Source organism: Mobula birostris, chromosome 27, assembly GCF_030028105.1.
Source record: "Mobula birostris isolate sMobBir1 chromosome 27, sMobBir1.hap1, whole genome shotgun sequence".
Taxonomy (NCBI): Eukaryota; Metazoa; Chordata; class Chondrichthyes; order Myliobatiformes; family Myliobatidae; genus Mobula; species Mobula birostris.
Window position 1 is genome coordinate 6273513 of NC_092396.1, and position 19997 is coordinate 6293509.

At 43.4% G+C, this 19997-nt stretch overlaps 1 protein-coding gene across 8 annotated transcripts in view; it reads right to left on the reverse strand.

The window, feature by feature from the left end:
• rerea (arginine-glutamic acid dipeptide (RE) repeats a) overlaps positions 1-19997 on the reverse strand; it is a 655730-nt gene that overhangs the window by 25511 nt on the left and 610222 nt on the right. For all 8 annotated transcript variants that reach the window (XM_072245215.1, XM_072245214.1, XM_072245212.1 and 5 more), the window contains 5 exons: positions 18302-18501; positions 16980-17141; positions 15015-15128; positions 8611-9914; positions 2653-2875 (listed from right to left, as the gene is read on the reverse strand). In XM_072245215.1, coding sequence (XP_072101316.1) covers positions 2653-2875; positions 8611-9914; positions 15015-15128; positions 16980-17141; positions 18302-18501 — 2003 coding nt within the window. The remainder of the gene's footprint in view (positions 1-2652; positions 2876-8610; positions 9915-15014; positions 15129-16979; positions 17142-18301; positions 18502-19997) is intronic.

The window sequence follows — 19997 nt, forward strand, 5'->3', positions numbered from 1 at the left end:
CCATCAGGCTGGAGGCTAACCAAACAGAATATAAGGTGTTGTTCTTCCAACCTAAGTGTGGCCTCATCACAACAGTGGAGGAGGCCATGGATGGACGTATTAGAATGCGAATGGAAAGTGGAATTAAAATGGGTGCCACTGGGAGATCCTGCTTTTCCTGGCAGACAGAGCACAGGTGCTCAGCGAAGCGATCTCCCAATCTATGTCGGGTTTCACCAATATACAGGAGGCCAAACTGGGAGCACCGGACAAAGTAGATGATCCCAACAGACTCACAGGCAAAATGTCACCTCACTTGGCAGGACTGCTTATGGCCCTGAATGGTAGTGAGAAAGGTGGTGTAGGGGCAGGTGTAGCACTTGTTCTGCTTGCAAGGATAAGTGCCAGAAGGGAGATCAGTAGGGAGGGTTGAATGGACAAGGGAGTCATGTAGGGAGTGATCCCTGCGAAAAGCAGAATGTGGGGGGAGGTGGGGTGGGGGGGAGGAGGGAAAGGTGCGCTTGGTGGTGACATCCCGTTGGAAATAGCGGAAGTTTTGGAGAATTATTTGCTGGACACAGAGGCCAGTGGGGTGGAAGGTGGAACCCCATTATCTGGTAGGGTGGCAGGAGGATGGGGTAAGAGCAAATGTGTGAGAAATGGAAGAGATGCAGTTGAGGGCAGCATTGATGGTGGAGGAAGGGAAGCCCCTTTCTTTGAAAAAGGTCATCTCCTTCATTCTGGAATGAAAAGCCTCATCCTGAGACTAGATGCAGCGAAGACGGAGGAATTGAGAGAAGGGCATTTTTACAAGTTACAGGGTGGGAAGAGGTATAGTCCAGTAACCATGAGAGTCTGTAGGTTTATAATAGACATCAGTGGATAAGCTGTCTCTGGAGATAGAGACAATAAGATCAAGAAAGTGGAGGGAGGTATCAGAAATGGATCAGGTAAATTTAAGGGCAGGGCACAAGTTGAAGACGAAATATATAAAGTCGATGAGTTCAGCATGGGTGCAGGAAGCAGCACTAATGCAGTCATCAATATAGCATAGGAAAAGTGCACGACGGTCACCAGTGTAGGCTTGGAACATATACTGTTCCATGTAGCTAACAAACAGGCAGGCATAGCGTGAGTGCCCATGGCTATACCTTTTGTTTAAAGGAAGAAGGAGGAGCCAAAGGGGTAATTATTGAGAATGAGGACAAATTCTGCTAGACAGAGGAGAGTGGTGGTGGAGCAGAACTGCTTAGGTCTGGTGTCCGGCAAAACAATGGAGAGCTTTGAGGCCTTCCTGGTGGGGATGGAGGTGTCTAGCAACTGAACATCCATAGTAAAAATGAGATGATGGGGACCAGGGAACCTCAAATCATTGAAAAGATCCAGAGCATGTGAAGTGTCATGGACGTAGATAGGAAGGGATTGAACTAGGGAGGTAAAACAGAGTTGAGGTATGCAGATATGAATTCAGTGGGGTAGGAACAAGCTGAAACAATGGGTCTACCCGGACAAGCGGGTTTGTGGATTTGTAGGAGGCAGAGCGTGCTTGCTGTTGACAGAACAGCCTAGTACCTAAAGGGAGTTCACCAACCCCACTATGGACAGATCCAAGCCTGGCTTGCTCTCCCCGTGATTGCTTGGGTTTCCTCCCACATTGCAAAAACGCACCAGTTGATAGGTTAATTGGTCATTGTAAATTGTCCCATGATTAAGCTAGGGTTAAATTGTGGATTGCTAGACGGCATGGCTCAAAAGGGCCGTAAGGACCTATTCCACACTGTATCTCAATAAATAAAAAATAAAATTTAAAAAAGAACCAAGTCCATTGTAGTGAAAATCACTATATTGAGATAGTAATTAGTGCAGTACTGGTTGATTCAAGAACCGAATGGCTGAACCACTCATGGCAGGGAGGACTACTTCTGTTTGTTAACCAACTGTTCAGTGTTTCTATTTCTTTCCTCCCTTGTGAGTTTATCTAGCTTCTGCTTTAATACATTTAACCTGTTTACCTCAACTTCTCCCTAAGGTAATAAGCTCAATAATTCAACCACTCTCCAGGAAAGTGTTTTCTCTTCGATTCCCTACTGGATTTATTAGTAACTACCGTATTCACTCAGTGGCCACTTTATTAGGTACAGCAGTGGAACACGTTGTGGTTTTCTGCTGCTGTAGCCCATCCACTTCAAGCTTCAATACGTTGTGCATTCAGAGATGATTTTCTGCACACCACTGCTGTAACACATAGTCATTTGAGTTGCTGACAACTTCTTGAACCAGTGTGGCCTTTCTCATTAACAAGGCATTTCTGTCCACAGAATGGATCCTCACTGGATGTTTTTTGCTTTTTGCACTATTCTCTGTAAATTCTACTGACATATGTGAAACTTCCAGAAGATCAGCAGTTCCTGAGATACTCAAACCACCTTGTTTGGCTGGTCAAAGTCATGTAGATCACATTTCTTCCTAATTCTGATGTTTGGTCTGAACAACAACTGAATCTCTTGACAATGTCTGCATCCTTTTATGCATTGAGTTGCTGCCACATGATTGATTAGATATTTGCATTAATGAGCAAGTGTAGCAAATAACGTGGAGTGATTTGTAACTACCTAATAATTACAGGCATAGGTTAAGTACCAGTCAGCCTGCCGCCTATCAATGTTCACCTACCGCTGCTCGCTCAGCTTCCCTCTCACGTTCCCGTTCTCTTTCCCTCTCTTTTTCTTTCTCCTTTTCCTTCTCCTTCTCTTCTTTGGCCTTCTGCTCTGCTTCTCGTCTGGCCTTTTCCATTACTTCTTCCCGTTTCTTGGCCAGTTTCGAGCCTTGCAATGGTACAAAGTACAGATCTGTTCGTGCACAGGAGTTGTAGCCACGATCCAAATATTTGATGAACCTGAAACAAAGCATAAAGTGGAAACATCAATAAAGCAAAACCTTAAAAGATTTTAACCATGATAAAATATTTGTTCTTTTCTATAGAGAGAAAAAAAACAATGTTAAACACAAGAGATTCTGCTGATGCTAGAGTAAGAATTAGAAGTCAGAATAAGAAGGTGGGTGGAGGGGAAAGAAGACAAGCTAAAAGGTGATAGGCGAAACCAGGTAGGTGGAAGAGGAAGTAAGAAGCTGGGAGGTAATAGGTGGAAAAGGAAAAGAGCTGGAGTAAAAGGAATCTGATAGGAGAGAATGAACCATGGGAGGAAGGGAATGAGGAGGATCAACCAGGAGGTGGTGATAAGTCATAGTCATACTTTATTGATCCCAGGGGAAATTGGTTTTCATTACAGTTGCACCATAAATAATAAATAGTAATAGAACCATAGATAGTTAAATAGTAATATATAAATTATGAAATAAGTCCAGGACCAGCCTATCGGCACAGGGTGTCTGACCCTCCAAGGGAGGAGTTGTAAAGTTTGATGGCCACAGGCAGGAATGACTTCCTATGACCCTCTGGCTGAATGTACTCCTGTGCCCAACCAGACAATTATGTAGTGGATCGGAGATATTGACCAAGATGGCATGCAGCTTAGACAGCATCCTCTTTTCAGACACCACCATCAGAGAGTCCAATTCCATCCCCACAACATCACTGGCCTTACGAATGAGTTTGTTGATTCTGTTGGTGTCTGCTACCCTCAGCCTGCTGCCCCAGCACACAACAGCAAACATGATAGCTCTGGCCACCACAGACTCGTAGAACATCCTCAGCATCGTCTGGTAGATGTTAAAGGACCTCAGTCTCCTCAGGAAATAGAGACGGCTCTGACCCTTCTTGTAGACAGCCTCAGTGTTCTTTGACCAGTCCAGTTTATGGTCAATTCGTATCCCCAGGTATTTGTAATCCTCCACCATGTCCACACTGACCCCCTGGATGGAAACAGGGGTCACCGGTACCTTAGCTCTCCTCAGGTCTACCACCAGCTCCTTAGTCTTTTTCATATTAAGCTGCAGATAATTCTGCTCACACCATGTGACAAAGTTTCTTACAGTAGCCCTGTACTCAACCTCATCTCCCTTGCTGATGCATCCAATTATGGCAGAGTCATCCGAAAACTTCTGAAGATGACAAGACTCTGTGCAGTAGTTGAAGTCCCAGGTGTAAATGGTGAAGAGAAGGGGAGACAAGACAGTCCCCTGTGGAGCCCCAGTGCTGCTGATCACTCTGTCGGACACACAGTGTTGCAAGCACACGCACTGTGGTCTGCCAGTCAGGTAATCAAGAATCCATGACACCAGGGGAGCATCCACCTGCATCGCTGTCAGCTTCTCCCCCAGCAGGTGAGGAGAAGAGGAGAGGTGAAGGGGAGCTAAAGTGGGGAATGGAAGAAGAGAGAAGAGGTCCATGCCTCCTCTACAGTCATGATGAGGCCACTCTCAGGTTGGAGGAGCAACACCTCTTATTCCATCCGGGTAGCCTCCAACCTCCAACATGAGCATCGATTTCTCCAACTTCTGGTCATTTAAACGCCTTCCCCTCCTCTCTTTTTCCAATCTCCACTCTGGCTCCCCTCTTATCCTGAACTGCTGAGTTCCTCCAGCATTTGTGTGCTGCTCAAAGCTAATAATAGTTTTCAACAGGCAACTTGTTTCCTATGAATAATTGCACAAGGTGTGTTTGATGTCTCTGAGCCTGTACTGAGTGGAGATCAGAATGATGTGGGGGATCTCAAAGAAACATACAGAATATTGGAAGGCAGGGATAGAGTGAACATGGAGTGGGTGTTTCTTACAGTGGAAGAGTCTAAGACCAGAGGGCACAGCCTCAGAATAAAGAGATTTTCCTTTAAAACTAGATAGAGTGGATGTAGAGAGAATGTTTCATGTAGTAGGAAAGTCTAGGACAGAGGGCACAGCCTCAGAATAGAGTGATGTCCATTTGCAACAGAGATTAGGAAGATTTTGTTTAGCTAGAGGGTGGAGTTCATTGCCATAGACAGTGGTGCAGGCCAAGTCTTTGGGAATATTTGAAGACAAGGTTGATGGTTATTTCAGTAGTAAGGGCGCCAAAGGTTTCGGGAAGAAGGCAAGAAAATGGGTTTGAGGTTGACCAGGGTTACAGGGAGAAACTAGAGAACAGAATTGTACATTGTATACATTCTCTGATATTAAATGGAACCATTGAGTCACTGAAAGAAATCAGCCATGATTGAAAGGCAGAGCAGACTCAATGGGCCGAATAGTCTATTTCTGCTCCTATGATCTAGGGCAGGGTTACTCAACCAGGGTTCTGTGAGAGGTCGCTAAGTGTTCTGTGAGAAATGGTGATACAAAAAAAAATTGATTTTTGAGCTTCGTGCAACGTGCAATGCTAGTGCACACAGTGGTGGACAGTGACCGAGCAGCCCCATTGGCAATCTCATTCGAGGTCTCTCAGCCCAGCATGGCAGTGTGCAGTAAGACCGTGTTTATTTGGTTGAGTCCAATTTCAGTTTTTGACGCAAGATAGGGGAAGATGGTAGGCTGATAACTGGTGAGCACTGTATTGCACGGAGGGGAGGACGGTAGTCTGACAATTGGGGAGCGCTGTATTGCACAGAGGGGAGGACAGCAGACTGACAATTGGGGAGCGCTATATTACACTGAGGGGAGGACGGTAGTCTGAAAATTGGGGAGTACTATATTGCACTGAGGGGAGGACGGTAGTCTGACAATTGGGGAGTGCTGTATTACACTGAGGGGAGGACAGTAGGCTGATAATTACTGAGCACTGTACTGCACAGAGGGGAAGACGGTAGGTTGATAATTGGTAAACGTATTGCACAGAGGGGAGGACAGTAGGCTGATGGTGAGTGCTATATTGCACTGAGGGGAGGACGGTAGACTGAGAATTGGGGAGCGCTGTATTGCACAGAGGGGAGGACAGTAGGCTGATAATTACTGAGCGCTGTATTGCATGGAGGGGAGGATGATAGGCTGATGAGGAGCATGAAGTGCGTTTTTCCAAGCATTGAATGCACTCTCTCAAATTGGGCTGTGATGTCAGCCTCTCCCTCCCAAATTACCTCCCCCAACTTCCCCTTATGCGCTACCGGCTGACTTTCAGAAGGAAACAAACTCTACATGTAATAGAAATTTTGGAGGGTGACGGTGCAGCTGGAACCTCTTCACTTCGCTGAACCTCCTCGACACCACTGTGATAGGATGGGGACCAGCCCCCTCGCAGCTAGAGCACTGTTTCCCATCAGTGCAGGAACACCCTGTCTAGATAAGACCAGACCCCATATACCCTCAACAGCTGTCAGTAAAAGTGAGCAAGTTCCCTTAAAGCAGCACAGCAAATGCTGTCCACTGGAAGCCACATGCCCTCCTACATGCAGTGCCCCCAGCAGAGTAAGTACATCGCCAGTGCATGCCATCTCAGAGAGTGGGCGCTATACAGATATCTCTGCAGGGTCTTGAGGTAGAGAGCTGTCAGCTGGGTATGCATGTACACCAATGACTGATCACCCTCCATGACTGGAAGACTCAGGACTGCAGCAGAGACCCAATGCCTTCTGTTGCCTCAGAAGTCGTCCACCAGCCTCTTCTGGGTCCTGGAGACAAAAACAGTGGGCGGGACTAACGTATTCAGCCGGTACTATATCTTTACAATGAAAGCTACTTATCAATGGGTTTTACATGGACTGGTGATCCAAGTTGTCCTGTTCCATTGTGCCTAGTCTGTGGCAAGCAGCTTATAAATGTAGAATGGCTCCAGCAAAATTGAAGAGACACTTAACTACAAATCACAGCCATATGACACGTGTAAGTCCTGATTATTTTAAACGATTATCGGAATAAAAAAAAGATTAAAGATTTTGAAAATAAAGTCAGAGTCAATAAAAGGATTCAGGAAGCAAGTTATTTAGTAGCCTTACGACCAGTTCACTCGAGAATATTTAAAAAACTGTGTGAAGACTTGGACAAAAAGCACACCAATCTCCTGCTACATACAGAAATCCGGTGGCTTAGCAGTGGAAGAGCTCTCAACACAGTGTTTGAACTGAAAGGTGAATTGCAGGAGTACTTCCATGAAAATAGTAGGTTAGACTTTATTGAGTGCTTTGAAGATGAAGAATGGCTGCAGAAATTAGCCTACTTAACGGACATTTGTCATCATGTGAACTAACTGAACAAGCCTCTGTAAGGTAATGGAGAAAATGTTTTGATTTCAAGTGACAAGGTTCTTGGACTTGAAACGAAACTGAATCTTTAGAAAATCATGCTGCAAAAGGAAATCTTGAAATGTTTTCATTGCTGTTTGAGATTGAGAGTGAGGAAGGATATCAGAAAGTCTTGAGTCTTATTGAAAACCACCTAGAAGAACCACAGAACAAAATTGAACAGTATTTTTCCCCCCGTTCAACACAAGTGTATGACTAGGTGAGGGGCCCTTTTTCTGAACCTTCTGCTTAGCCTGAGAACTTGACTTTGAGGGAAGAGGAAGAACTTTGTGAGCTGCACTTTAATTATGCACTCAAGATTTGATTTACTGACCTGCCCTTGGACAAGTTCTGGATTTCCATGAATTCTGCCATTCAGATGAAAGCAATGAACATTTTGCTGCAGTTTTCAAACTTTTACATATTTGAGCAAGTTTTTTCTTGTTTAACAAGCATCAAGAGCAAGGATAGAAACCATTTCATTACAAGGATGTTACCGGGATTTGAGAAAATCAGTTACAGAGAAAGGTTGAATAGGTTAGGACTTTATTCCCTGGAGCATAGCAGAATGAGGAGAGATTTGATAGAGTTATATAAAATTATGATGGGTATAGATAGAGTGAATGCAAGCAGGCTTTTTCCACTGAGGCAAGGGGAGGAAAAAAACCAGAGGACATGGGTTAAGGCTGAGAGGGGAAAAGTTTAAAGGGAACATTAGAGGGGGGCTTCTTCACACAGAGAGTGGTGGGAGTATGGAATGAGCTGCCAGACGAGGTGGTAAATGCGGGTTCTTTTTTAACATTTAAGAATAAATTGGACAGATATATGGATGGTTGGTGTATGGAGGGATATGGTCTGAGTGCAAGTCAGTGGGACTAGGCAGAAAATAGTTCAGCACAGCCAAGAAGGGCCAAAAGCCTGTTTCTGTGCTGTAGTTTTTCTATGGTTTCAGTTGAAGGTGAAATCCATGTGCACTTATCTCAAGTTCGACCCAGAATTGAGAAATTTATTATGCTTGCCTTATGAGTTTTTAAAATTTTGGAAGAAAAAGAAAAAGTAATTTCAAGAAAGGTAAGCCAAGCTTAGGGGGAGGGAGGGAACGTCGACTCAGACCATGAGAGGCCTGCGTCGGGCATTTTCACGCCTTACAAGGCACAGATTGGAAGTCTGTGTGGGGCGCCAAACTTAACTATCTGATTTTTTTCAAGAAGGGTTGACTAAAAATTTACTCTCTACTCAACTGACAATTATTTTGGATTGCTATATCTACTACTTACAGATCACGTTAAGGTACCTTGAGCTCTAGATATAATAAGTTTTACGCAGGGGTTCCTGAGACCTGAAAATTATTTCAAGGGTTCCTCCAGGGCAAAGAAGGTTGAAAGAGGCTGGTCTAAGGCATATATAAACGAAGAAGATAGATGTCACTGGGGCATATTTTCTAGAAATACTGACACTACTGAATTCAAAAAGGAAACGTTACCTGGCTGATTGACTGGCATGGCTCGGTGTGCTGACGACAGTTGGTTCTGGAGATGGGCTTCTGCTGGGAGATGGTGGTGGGCTATCTGCGTCCTCCGCCTCATCCTGGATTTCCTCTTTAATCTGAATGCTCGTCATGGTGGCGGGAGCAGTGCTCACCACGTTCCCGGTGGAGCACATGGATGTGACAATTGATGCCGTGGGCTGGATGGTAGAGATGGGTGCCACGCTGGAAGTGGGGGTGGCTGACGACGATGCGATGTTAGGGGCACCCGATGGGATGAAAGAATGCTGGGCATATGGAGGCTGGGAAGAGACTTGGTGGGGCACTGGTTGGGGGTGAGCTGCATTTGCCGGGAGATTCTGGGCTTGGGTTAATACGGGAGGTTGCGCAGGAGGGGGCTGAATTTGCTGCGTTTGGGGCATTAGCTGTAATGGAGGGGGATGAACAGAGGGGGTATGATGTGTGGAAAGGGAGCTCAGCGGCTTTAAGGCAGGAGGAGGTGGGAGGTTTGAAGGCATTTGCGGGAAAGGAGGATGGCCTGCGAGATGGGGAGGGGGTTTGTGTGATGGGGGATTGGAAATGGGAGTGATTGGTGTGGTGGGTGGCGGCTTGATGTGGGGCATGGACACAGGAGCCGGTGGCAGAGGTTGCTCCCTCGGAGGCTGTGCCTGGGTAGGCGAAGGCTGAGCTTGGACCTGCATCGGACCATGCGACTGCGGGTGCACGGCGGCAGACGCTTGTGAAGAAGTCTGAGGGATCTGAGGCGGGGGGTTGATGGTGAAGGGCGGCCCCTGCAGCTGGTGCTGCATGTGGGCAGGCGGCGGCAAGGGGTGAGGCAGTGGCTGCACCTGCGCATGGGGCTGGGCCTGCGACTGTGGGAGGGGCTGCGGTTGAGGCTGCAGTGGCTGCTGGACCGGCGGATGCGGCGACGCAAGCCTCTGGGGGTGGAGCTGTGGTGCGGGCTGCATCAGGGAATGAGGCGGTGTCTGACTGCGAGGCTGCGGAACCGGAGACAAGGTCTGCGGAATGGACACCGCACAGGAAGATGGCGGCGGGGGCATGGGCGGTGGTTCCAGCGGCAGAGAGGTGCACGGACTCTGATGTACTGGGGGCTGAGACTGCAACACTTGCTGTTGTGCTGACGAGTCAGAGTCACTTTCATTGTCCCTTGGGCTCGGGATACTTGGTGACGTACTGCGATTGTCCTGGTCAATATCTTTTGGATCACTGCTTCCTTCATCATTCACACTGCGACTGTCAGAACTCTCTCCTTCAGACGGCGAATTCGGCCTGCTGATCTCCTGTTTTGATTTTTAAAACAATATTACATATTATCAACTTGTATTTATTTATTTGGAGATACAGCATGCAACAGACTCTGCCAGCCCAATGAGCCAAACTGCCCAGCAGCCCCCCTATTAAACATGTAGCCTAATCACAGGAAAATTTACAATGCTCAATCAACCTTCTGACCATTTTGTCTTTGGATACTGGAGCACCCATGCATTCACACATATAAACTCCTTACAGACGGGGGTGCAAATGAATTCCGAGCTGTAATAGTGCCACTAACCGCTACACTACCATGGCACACTACTATTAGTTTGGTCAAGCTAATATCTGATCAAACTAATATAGTAAGCTTTAAACAGAAGAGATGCTGGAAATTGTGAGCAACACATAAAATGCTGGAGGAGCTCAACAGGTCAGGCAGCATCTACGGAGAGGAATAAGCAGTCAACATTTCAAGCGAAGACCTTTCAACAGGACTGAAAAGGAAGGGGGAAGATCCCAGAATAAGAAGGTGGAGGGAGGGGAAGGAATACAAGCTGGCAGGTGGTAGATGAGGCCAGGTGAGGGGGAAAGTGAGTGGAAGAGGGAGAGAGGAAGAAGAAAGAAGTTGGAAGATGAAAGGTGGAAGAGGTAAAGGGCTGAACAAGAAGAAATCTGATAGGATAGGACAGTGGGCATGGGAGAAAGTGAAGGAGAGGAACCAGAATGGGGAATGGAGAAAGACATGGGGGGGCAGGGGAGGGAGAGAAATTACTGGGCATTTTAGAGAAATCAATGTTCATGCAATCAGATTGGAGGCTATCCAGATGAAATACGAGATGTTGGTCCTCAATCTGTTTGGCCTTAGCGTGGCAGGAGAGGTGGCGTGGACTGACATGTTGGAATGGGAATGGGGAGTCTAATTGAAAAGGGTAGACACCATGCAGGAGATCCTGCCTTTTGTACTGAACAAAGCAAAGGTGCTTGAGAAAGCAGTCTCCAAATCCTCAAATAAATCAGGTCTTATAATAGGCTTACTTAGAATTGTACAGTAATACAGCATGAAAATAGGCCCTTCAGCCCAACACATCCATACTGAACAAGGCACCCATATAAGGTAGTCCCATTTTGCACATTTGGCCCATATCCCTCGAAACCAAGGGTTTCCAACCTGGGGTCCATGACATAAAAAAGGCTGGGGCCCCTGCTCTAAACCTTTCCTACCCATGTGCTAATTCAAAGGGCCAACTGCTTTATAAGCCTCCATCTGATATACATTAATCACTGCATAATTAAGATGTTAACTTCACACATAATGATGAGGTGTTCGTGTCATAACAAATTCAAGTAATTTGCCAGTTCCACTGACTCCACTTCCCCTCCTCCCGCATCCAGGAAAGAGAATACTGCCTCTTTATAAGCACAGTGGTTTCAGCAGGAGTTGTTGTACAAAGCTCTGTGAGGATTCTGCAGCACCCAAACCAACTTGTCTCTCGTATTCCAAACCATGAGAGATTTCACTGCACTTAAAATTCAACTGGAGTGCTTACAATGGAAAAAATAACAGAGAGCTTACAATGGGAAAGAAAGCTTTTTTTTCACTGTCACAATGCTATAACATTGAAACCAGCTTGACAATGTAACAAACAAAAGACACAGAAACAATTTATTTAAACCTAATTTTAGGATAAACCCCACCAATCTGTAAATTTGAATTTCTTGAAACATCTTTTCCCTTTCTATTGAATGATTCTGAATCATTGCGATTGACCATGCACACTTATAAGACCATAAGACATGGAGTAGAATTGGACTATTTAGCCCATCGGGTCTGTTTCAGCAATGCTGCTGGAAATCTTATTTTGACAGCAACTTGGTCTTTGGCCTCCACCTTGCCACCAATCTTCTTGTGCCACATCTCCGATTTAAGAGCACTCGGACCAGAGGGCTCAGATCTCCCCTGAACATTGTAGGGAAGTCAGGGCTGTCTCCGTATGGGCAACGTGAACACATCAGCGCTCAGAACTCTGAGCATTGTCACTTCCTGGACATGGCTCAGAGCACCACCATCTAATGTGTACAAAGATATTAATGCCCAGACAGCACCTATCCCTCCCATCGCCCTAAGCAAGCTAAAATTGTTCTTTTCTTGAAATGTTAAAGTTTAAACTGGTAAATTAGGATATTGACATTTAAAGCTGCATTTTAAGCTTAAAATGACAATTCAAAGGGAAAATTAAGCTCATTGCCTTCTGGCCCTTTTTTCTGGGTTTGAAATGTTTTTTTTTCCAACTGCATCAATTGAGATTTCAAAGTTCAAAGTAAGTTCATTATCGAATTACATATATCTCACCATATACTAGCTTGAGATTCATTTTCTTGTGGGCATTCACAGTACACGTTTTTCTGATCATTTTCAACATTGCAAATCTGAACACTTTTTTTGGTAATTACCAGTGTAAGTAAAACTCCTGTTTCTACAGGTTTTACAAAATCCATTGAGAGATAAACCCAATAATTTCTGCTAACCCTAGAGGTGGCTCCATTATAAATGTCTTCCATTTTCACCATCCAAGTTTAAAGAGTGCATCAATTATTGCAGGGTTGCTCCATACCTTACAGATTTTAGAAAGTCAACAACTTTAGTTCTAAAGTTTAAAACCAGGCGTATTATTCCCAGGAGGATGTTATCATTGTACTGAATCACCAGAGCTTCAATTTAATGATAATTCAAAATTAGAAAATATAATTCAAAAGGTTACAAAATTATAGTCTACATAAAAAATCCTATAACTTGTTATAAGATATGGGTCTTTCACAGAACTGTTACTCCCAACTGAGACTGTCAGAACCCTGTTTCCAATAAATGTCTTTCCATGCCTAATGAATTTAATCAATTAACCCATGATCATATGAATATCCAATTTATGGTTGTTCTTGTCATATTTATTGTAGGAAATAGAAATTAGGATAAAATGGTCCCCATTGCCCAACTTGCACTCCATTGTAGGCAAAGCCCTCCCACCACTGAGCATACCTACAAGGAGCACAGCCACCAGAAAGCAGTGTCTATCATCAAGGTCCCCCACCATCCAGACCATGCACTCTTATCTCCACTACCATTAGAGAGGAGATACAGGAGGCTTAGGTCCCACACCACCAGGTTCAGGAACTGATATCATCAGTTCTTGAACCAGTGTGGATAACTTCATTCATCTCAACTCTGAACTGATTCCACAGCCTACAGATTCACCTTCAGACTCTACAATTCATGCTCTCAGTGTTAGTTAAATTGTTTGTTTATCAATTGATCTATCCATCTATTTATTTAGTCATTCATTTGTGCACAATGCCTTCTTTTGCACATTGGTTGCTTATCTATGTAGAGTTTTCCATTTCTACACTATTGTATTTCTTTATAGGCCTGCAAGATAATGAGTCTTAGGTACTGACGTATATTGTGTCATATACATACTTTTTGATAATAAATTTTCTTTGAATTTTGACCTCCTTTCAGGTATACCTCCAATACTTTACATAAAAAGCAAACATATTTGTTGTGTGTTCTTTCAGATGGGACTATGTTGGCTCAAATTAAACTGCTGCTCTTCATAAAGGCACGTGGTCACAATAGAACCAAGTGGAAATTATAGTTTAATAAGCCGCAATATGTTTCTTGAAAAGGCAAATCAGCAAATGGCATCGCAAGTTTGTGGGGCTCAGCTTACACATTCAATATGCTTGGGTTCAAAAGTTGCTCTTGACTTTTGACACCAGAATAACAGTATGTTGCATTTTCTGAAACTTGGCAAACATGTTTAAGTCCTGCACTTTACAAAGGATCAGAATGCATTGACGTAGAACAGTACAGCACAGGAAAAGGCTCTTCGGCCCACAATGTTGTGCTGAGCCAATTAAATTAGTAATTGAATGACCAACCTGACTAATCTACTCTGCCTACACAATATCCATATCCTTCCACCTCCCTCACATTCATGTGCCTAACTAAATGTCTCTTAATAGTCTCTAATGTATCTGGCTCAACCACCACCTCAGGCAGCACATTTTAGGCACCCACAATGTGTAAAAAACTTTCCCTCCACATCTTGTTTGAAATTACCCTCTGTAACGGTTTAATGCTTGGTGTGCAGGACTCCACGAGGTCACAAAGAGTTGGACTCGACTTAATGACTAAACAACAACAAATGAGTAAAGATGGCTCTGGTGAAGCACAGCGACGACTTGCTGGCAGCAAATACAACTACTTTATTACTCACACTTTTTCTCGAAAATGATCACTCTAACCAATAGCCTGTAACTTCCCTTTTGCAGTTGAAGCTTTTGAACAGTTTGTACGACCTGGCATCTTTACGGTGTGAATTGAAGTCTCAAAGGTGCAAGACTACTGTGGCGTGGTGTATATGGGCCGAATCAAAGCAGCACGGCATGAGTCAAAGTTTGGATGCTGGAGCAGACTTGGAGCCTTTTGAAGTGGCAGATCCAAGGTGAGGCAGAATTAAGGTGGCAGGACTGGACCCAAGAGTGAAGAACAAGCTGATGTTCAATTGATTAAAGCCCTGGGCCAGATTGAAAAGGTCAGGGTGTCTGGGCCGGAGGAGACCAGTGTTCAGCTCACTGCTCGCAAGATTTACTTGTCTCTGTGTTGAACGGAGGCTGTGGCCTGCAACTAACGGGCTCCTGGATCAGCTGTGACTGGTTTCATGGGTGTTGTCTGTCTTTCGTGAACTTCAGTTATGAATGTTACTTGCTTACTTTTATCGTTTGCACAATTTGATTTTTTTCTACACAGTGGGTGTTTGATGATCTTATTTTTTATTGGGTTCTGCCAGGTTTCTTTGTTTTGGGGCTGCCTGTAAGGAGACACATCTCAAGGTTGTATATAGTAAATATACTTTGAAAATAAATATACTCTGAACTCATCTTAAATGCATGCACTCTGTTATCAGACATTTCAACCCTGTATAAAAAACGTCTGTCTATGCCTCTGATATCTTATAAACCTCTATCGGATCTCCCCTGAACCTCCACCTCTCCAGAGAAAACAACCCAAGATTGCACCACTACTTTAGATAGTGGACTAATGTTGATCGCTGTTGCCAAGTACACACCTGTGTCTTAGATTTCTTTGAATTTAACCTTTCTGGTTCTTCTGTATCAGAAGCAACCTTTTCTCTTTGGCGTTTGGTGCTCTTTGACGGTGACGACAGATCATCCTTTGACCTCTGCAGTGTGAAATCAATAAGGTTAGTGTTAACATATGTAGAACAGGTCATAAAAAGGTTTTGTTTTAAAATGAGTACTTTATAAGTAAGCAATTATTAATGGAAAATTTAATTCAGGGTACTGTGGTGTCAGCAGGCTATGTGACTTGTCTCGGCTAATCTGTCCATGTTACCTGACAGCACTTGATTTATACGAGGAGGAGGCTACCATTGGAGCAGGAAGGGGAGTAAGTATATTATCGAAAAACAGTTATGACACCAATGTCATCTGAAGTGTCAATTATTTATTCCCCTCCTTAGATGCTGCCTGAGCTGCTGAGTTCCTCCAGCATTTTGTGTGGAGGTTGGAGCCACTTGATTCTTGGTATGAGGAGACTGACCTATGAGGATTTGGTAGAATGGGACATAATCACATTGAAACACCCAAGATTCTGAGAGAGACAAATGTGTATGAATACAAAGTATTTCTTCCTACTGGCAAGATCAGTTTCAGAAAAAGGGTCTGATTTTTCATACGTGAGATTAGGAGAAAGTTATTTACTCAGGGGGGTACTTTCGAACCCCAAAGGGTTGTGGAGGTTATGATGTTAAATAAACAAGATGGAGTATCAGCTGTGATCTTACTGAATGCTGGAGGATGGTTGAGATTAACTTTTCTTTAAGTACATACAAATAAAGTAAAACATATAAATAATAAATTTAAAACAAAAAATAATTAAAATAAATTTAAACAAATAAATTATTGATTGATTGATTTGCTTTTTCACCGTAGACTGTGTAAGTATTGATTGTGATCAGGGTGTGATAAAGCACTTCAGGCCCAAAATATTTTCGCATCACAGTCTGTTAACACAAACACCATTGTACATCAAATTGCAAATATTTCACTGTTTGATGAAGAACTGTGCTTTACCCTCTTCGTTACCACAAAATAAAAGCACTCAATAAAAAGTGACCAACCAATATGAAGATGAAAAGAGGAAATGTATCTGCCTCATATGAAATAATATTAATACATTTAATGCATCATTGGTTCCTTAAGGTCATCATACCCAGAGGTGGTAATGGGGGATATGCTCCCACTACTTATTAAATGCTCCCAATGGCATGCACCTCAAATAGCCTCTGACAACCAAGTCCAGCAGAACCGTTTCGATTGACAGGAAAAGGGGCAAAGGTCAGTTACTGGCGCCTAAAAACCAGTAGCTTCAGGCAGATGGGGCTCAACAGCCATGGCTGGCAGCTTATATAGGAGAAGGGAAACTCTGATCTCAAACCTTCATTGCCTTGTGGCTGTACCCACTTGTGAGGAAGGCTTCGGGAATAAACCCCAAGAGAAAAATCTGGAGCTGGACTCCCTAAGGCGGTCCTATGTTGAGTTCAACACTGACCGGCAACTCCTGTAATGCTGCTGGTACTAAACTGTATTGATCTCTACCATTCCTTTGGATTCATCAGGTGCATGGAGAGAGGGAGCTTGCTACATGGGCAACAGCTTGCTCTCCATATCGTACTGCCCAGGCTTGCATAGGACATAACATCCACAGTCAACCCTGACCGAGGGAGGCCTCACTCAATGTATTCATTGATTGAGATGTTATTAGGCACAACAACAACTTTTTCCAGAGATCTTAATCCAATAAGTCCCAGCCTCACTGAGTTTTACTGGACTCATTTTAAATTTGGGTTTTAAAATAACTTAAATGAACAATACATTTTCTGCAATGTCTCAGAATAAGGATGGTGCTAATTCTGAAGCCTATCTCACTTTAACCTCAAAACAGGCCTTCTCAATAGGTACAACAATGCTGCGTGTAATAGTTGATACTACGATGATCATCAGAACGTTACCTTGCTGGACTTTTTCATAGAGTCTGCTTTGCTATCATTACTGGATGTGCTGGCAGCACTGGGAGAATTACGGCCACTGGACCGGATGTCTTCATTGATAGGAGAGGTTCTACCATCAGGGCTGGCTGTCTGTTTTTTACGACCACTGCGCAGTGAAGACATCTAATTAACAATAAAATTATTATTAGACCCACACCGATTGAGGGATTAATAATTCATAAGTGCTTTAATAACAGTGTTAGATTCCAATTACTACTTTCTAGTTAACTGCTGGTAATTGTTGCCAGTTCAGATTCCACTTGTACTTTTTAAATAAGAAAAAATATCTTCACTTATTTCGGTGGTACATACTTGCTATTTGGAGGGAATTACAGAATTACTTTCCTAAAACCAGCTCTACCAGCAGTTGCACAATCTCTTGTGTCTATGATCTGAACACTTAGTCTACTGTATCTTCTGGCTATGGCTCATTTTTTTAAGATTGTATAGGAGCCTGAAGACACACTCATATCTTAGGAATGATTCTTCCTCTCTACTATCAGATTTCTGAACAGAAAATGAATTCATGCTCCATACCTCACTATTTTTTTTGCTCTCTTTCTGTATTACTTATTTAACTTTTAAAATATTTTGTCATTTATAGTTTTTTATTGCTGTGATGTATTGCAATGTACTGCTGCTGCAAAACAAATTTCATAACATGCAGGGTGCCAATGATATTAAGTCTGATTCTAATACAGCAGCAGTACATTATATTTAACGAAAGACAGTGAGGCTCTTCATTTTGGTAGTATTATCAAAAATGCTGTGCAGATTATAATCGAGTTGGTGTTAAAGCCCCACCTATACAATCACTGTCTGGGGAATATTTCTGCATGCATCTCGAGTTTCCATTTCTTTATTAGCTGCGACTAGGACAAGGAACGCTGCAAAATTGAACATTACTTTTATATTTTTACGAGTTTTCTATTGGCTTTCATACGGAATGGCAAAGGCATCATAAAAATCTGAAATATAGAATATCCAACAGAGAGCATTTCATTTAGGCTTCTCGAATAAAATGGCAACACTAAATCATAACAGTTTGGTGCCACTGAGGCTGAATGCGTTAAAGCGCGGTGTAAATTGCCCCACGTGATATGATGGATGCAGCCATTTGCCATTCTGCATCACATGATTATATCTGATGCAACAATAAATTAGGATGCATGCTGCTGCTAAGATGCATTCAGAATTTTCAAAGAATTCTTGCATCTGCACCACTTCTATTTTGTATGAATTTCATATTTTACGAAGTAAAAATGGAATAACGGCTCTCATACCGAGCCCCTACTCCTTCTGGTCCTCATGCTATGTTTGCTGCTGAGTCCATCTTCTTCTTCTTTAACTGGTTTAAACATAAAGGGTGGGGGATCCACTGGCTTCTCGATTGGTGGCAGTTCCGCGTATTTCTTGAAGTGAATCCGACACTCTGTGCACAATAATATGTTGTCCCTTCCTCCGTGATGCCAGTCTTTAGATGCTGTGTTGTTTTCAAAAGACAAAATAGTGCATGAGTTAAATAAAACTCAATGTAAAAACAGAAGCCAAATGCTTGCATCGACACTGGTGAGGAACCTGTAGGAGTAGCACAGTAGCAGTCAGTGCAAAGCTTTATAGTGTTGGCTGTAAGATTGGGGTTCAATACCCGCCACTGTCTGTGATGAGTTTGTACGTTCTCCTCATGACTGTGTGGGCATCCTTCTACATTCCAAAGATGTATTGTTAGGGTTAGAGAGCTGTGGGCATGCTATGTTGGTGCCAGAAGCATGGCGACACTTGTGGGCTGCCCCCAGCACAATCCTCGCTGATTTGACACAAATGTTTCAATGCACACGTGACAAATAAAGCTAATCTAATCAGATAAATGCCAGTTGTAGCAAGCTGGAGTGTACTGAAGGTGGAAGACTTTGAAAAGATGAGAAACACAATTTTGTCACATCCATCTCACCATCCACACGTCTCTGAAATTTACTGCTTCTAACTGTGCAATTGGGGCAGCTGAGAACAGGCAGAGATGAAAGAAAATTAGAGGGAAGATTTCTCCTGTTGTGTATGCTTCTAAGTGTAATGCTCTGGTTAAGATTTCTACTGCTATGCTGTGAGTTGGGTTATATTAGCAGTTTTCTGTAAAAGCAGTATGCCACGCTGGAAAGTGTGTTTTGGCTTTGGCAAAGATAAGGACCCCTTGGTTGTCCAACTTGGAAATTTGAGTCAGCCAATCAGTATTGTGGGATGTGAGAGAAGGTTCTAGAGAGTGTGGGGAAGAGTTTTCTGAAGGATAGTAGTCTGGTTCATGGTCTTTTGGAAGGAGATGCGGTAAAGAGAAGATCCAGAGAGACACCTATGGGATTTGATCTGGCAGGAAGACGCGAATGCAAGGAGTGCTTCGCGAGACAAAGGAGTCCAAATTGGGAAGCTCTATTGGTGATTGGTGACGAGATTTCAGCACCATGAGTAACGGTTATACCCAGTTTTTGTAAGAGACAAGCTCCAACAGTCATGTGCACACTTAAACTGGTTTAACTGTAATGGGCCCTTGAATTTTTTTTTCTTTTCTTTCTCTTAATAACTGTTTGATAAAGCTGCAATTAGTAAATATACTTTCTTCATAATTTTATGCAATGTACGATCTGTTATTTCTTGCCGACCGATAATTGCATATGGGCAGTACTTGTACAGCATTCACTCAATCGAGGTTCCATTGATTGGCACATCCCAACTTTCCTGTTTGGTTGAACTCCAAATCATACCAACTCTAGACGTATACTGTTTACATAAGATAGCCTTCTCACTGTGGAGTCACGTGGCTGTTAGCAGAGTTAGCTTTCGAGTCAAGTTTGCATATGAGCCCCATTGAGAGGCTTACACAAGGTTGAATGGACGGACAAAATTGGGAGTAGGAGCTTCAGGCCCTGGCACTTGCTATACCATTCCAGAAGACTGTAGTTGAACAGTTGTCCAAGAGCACATTCAGGT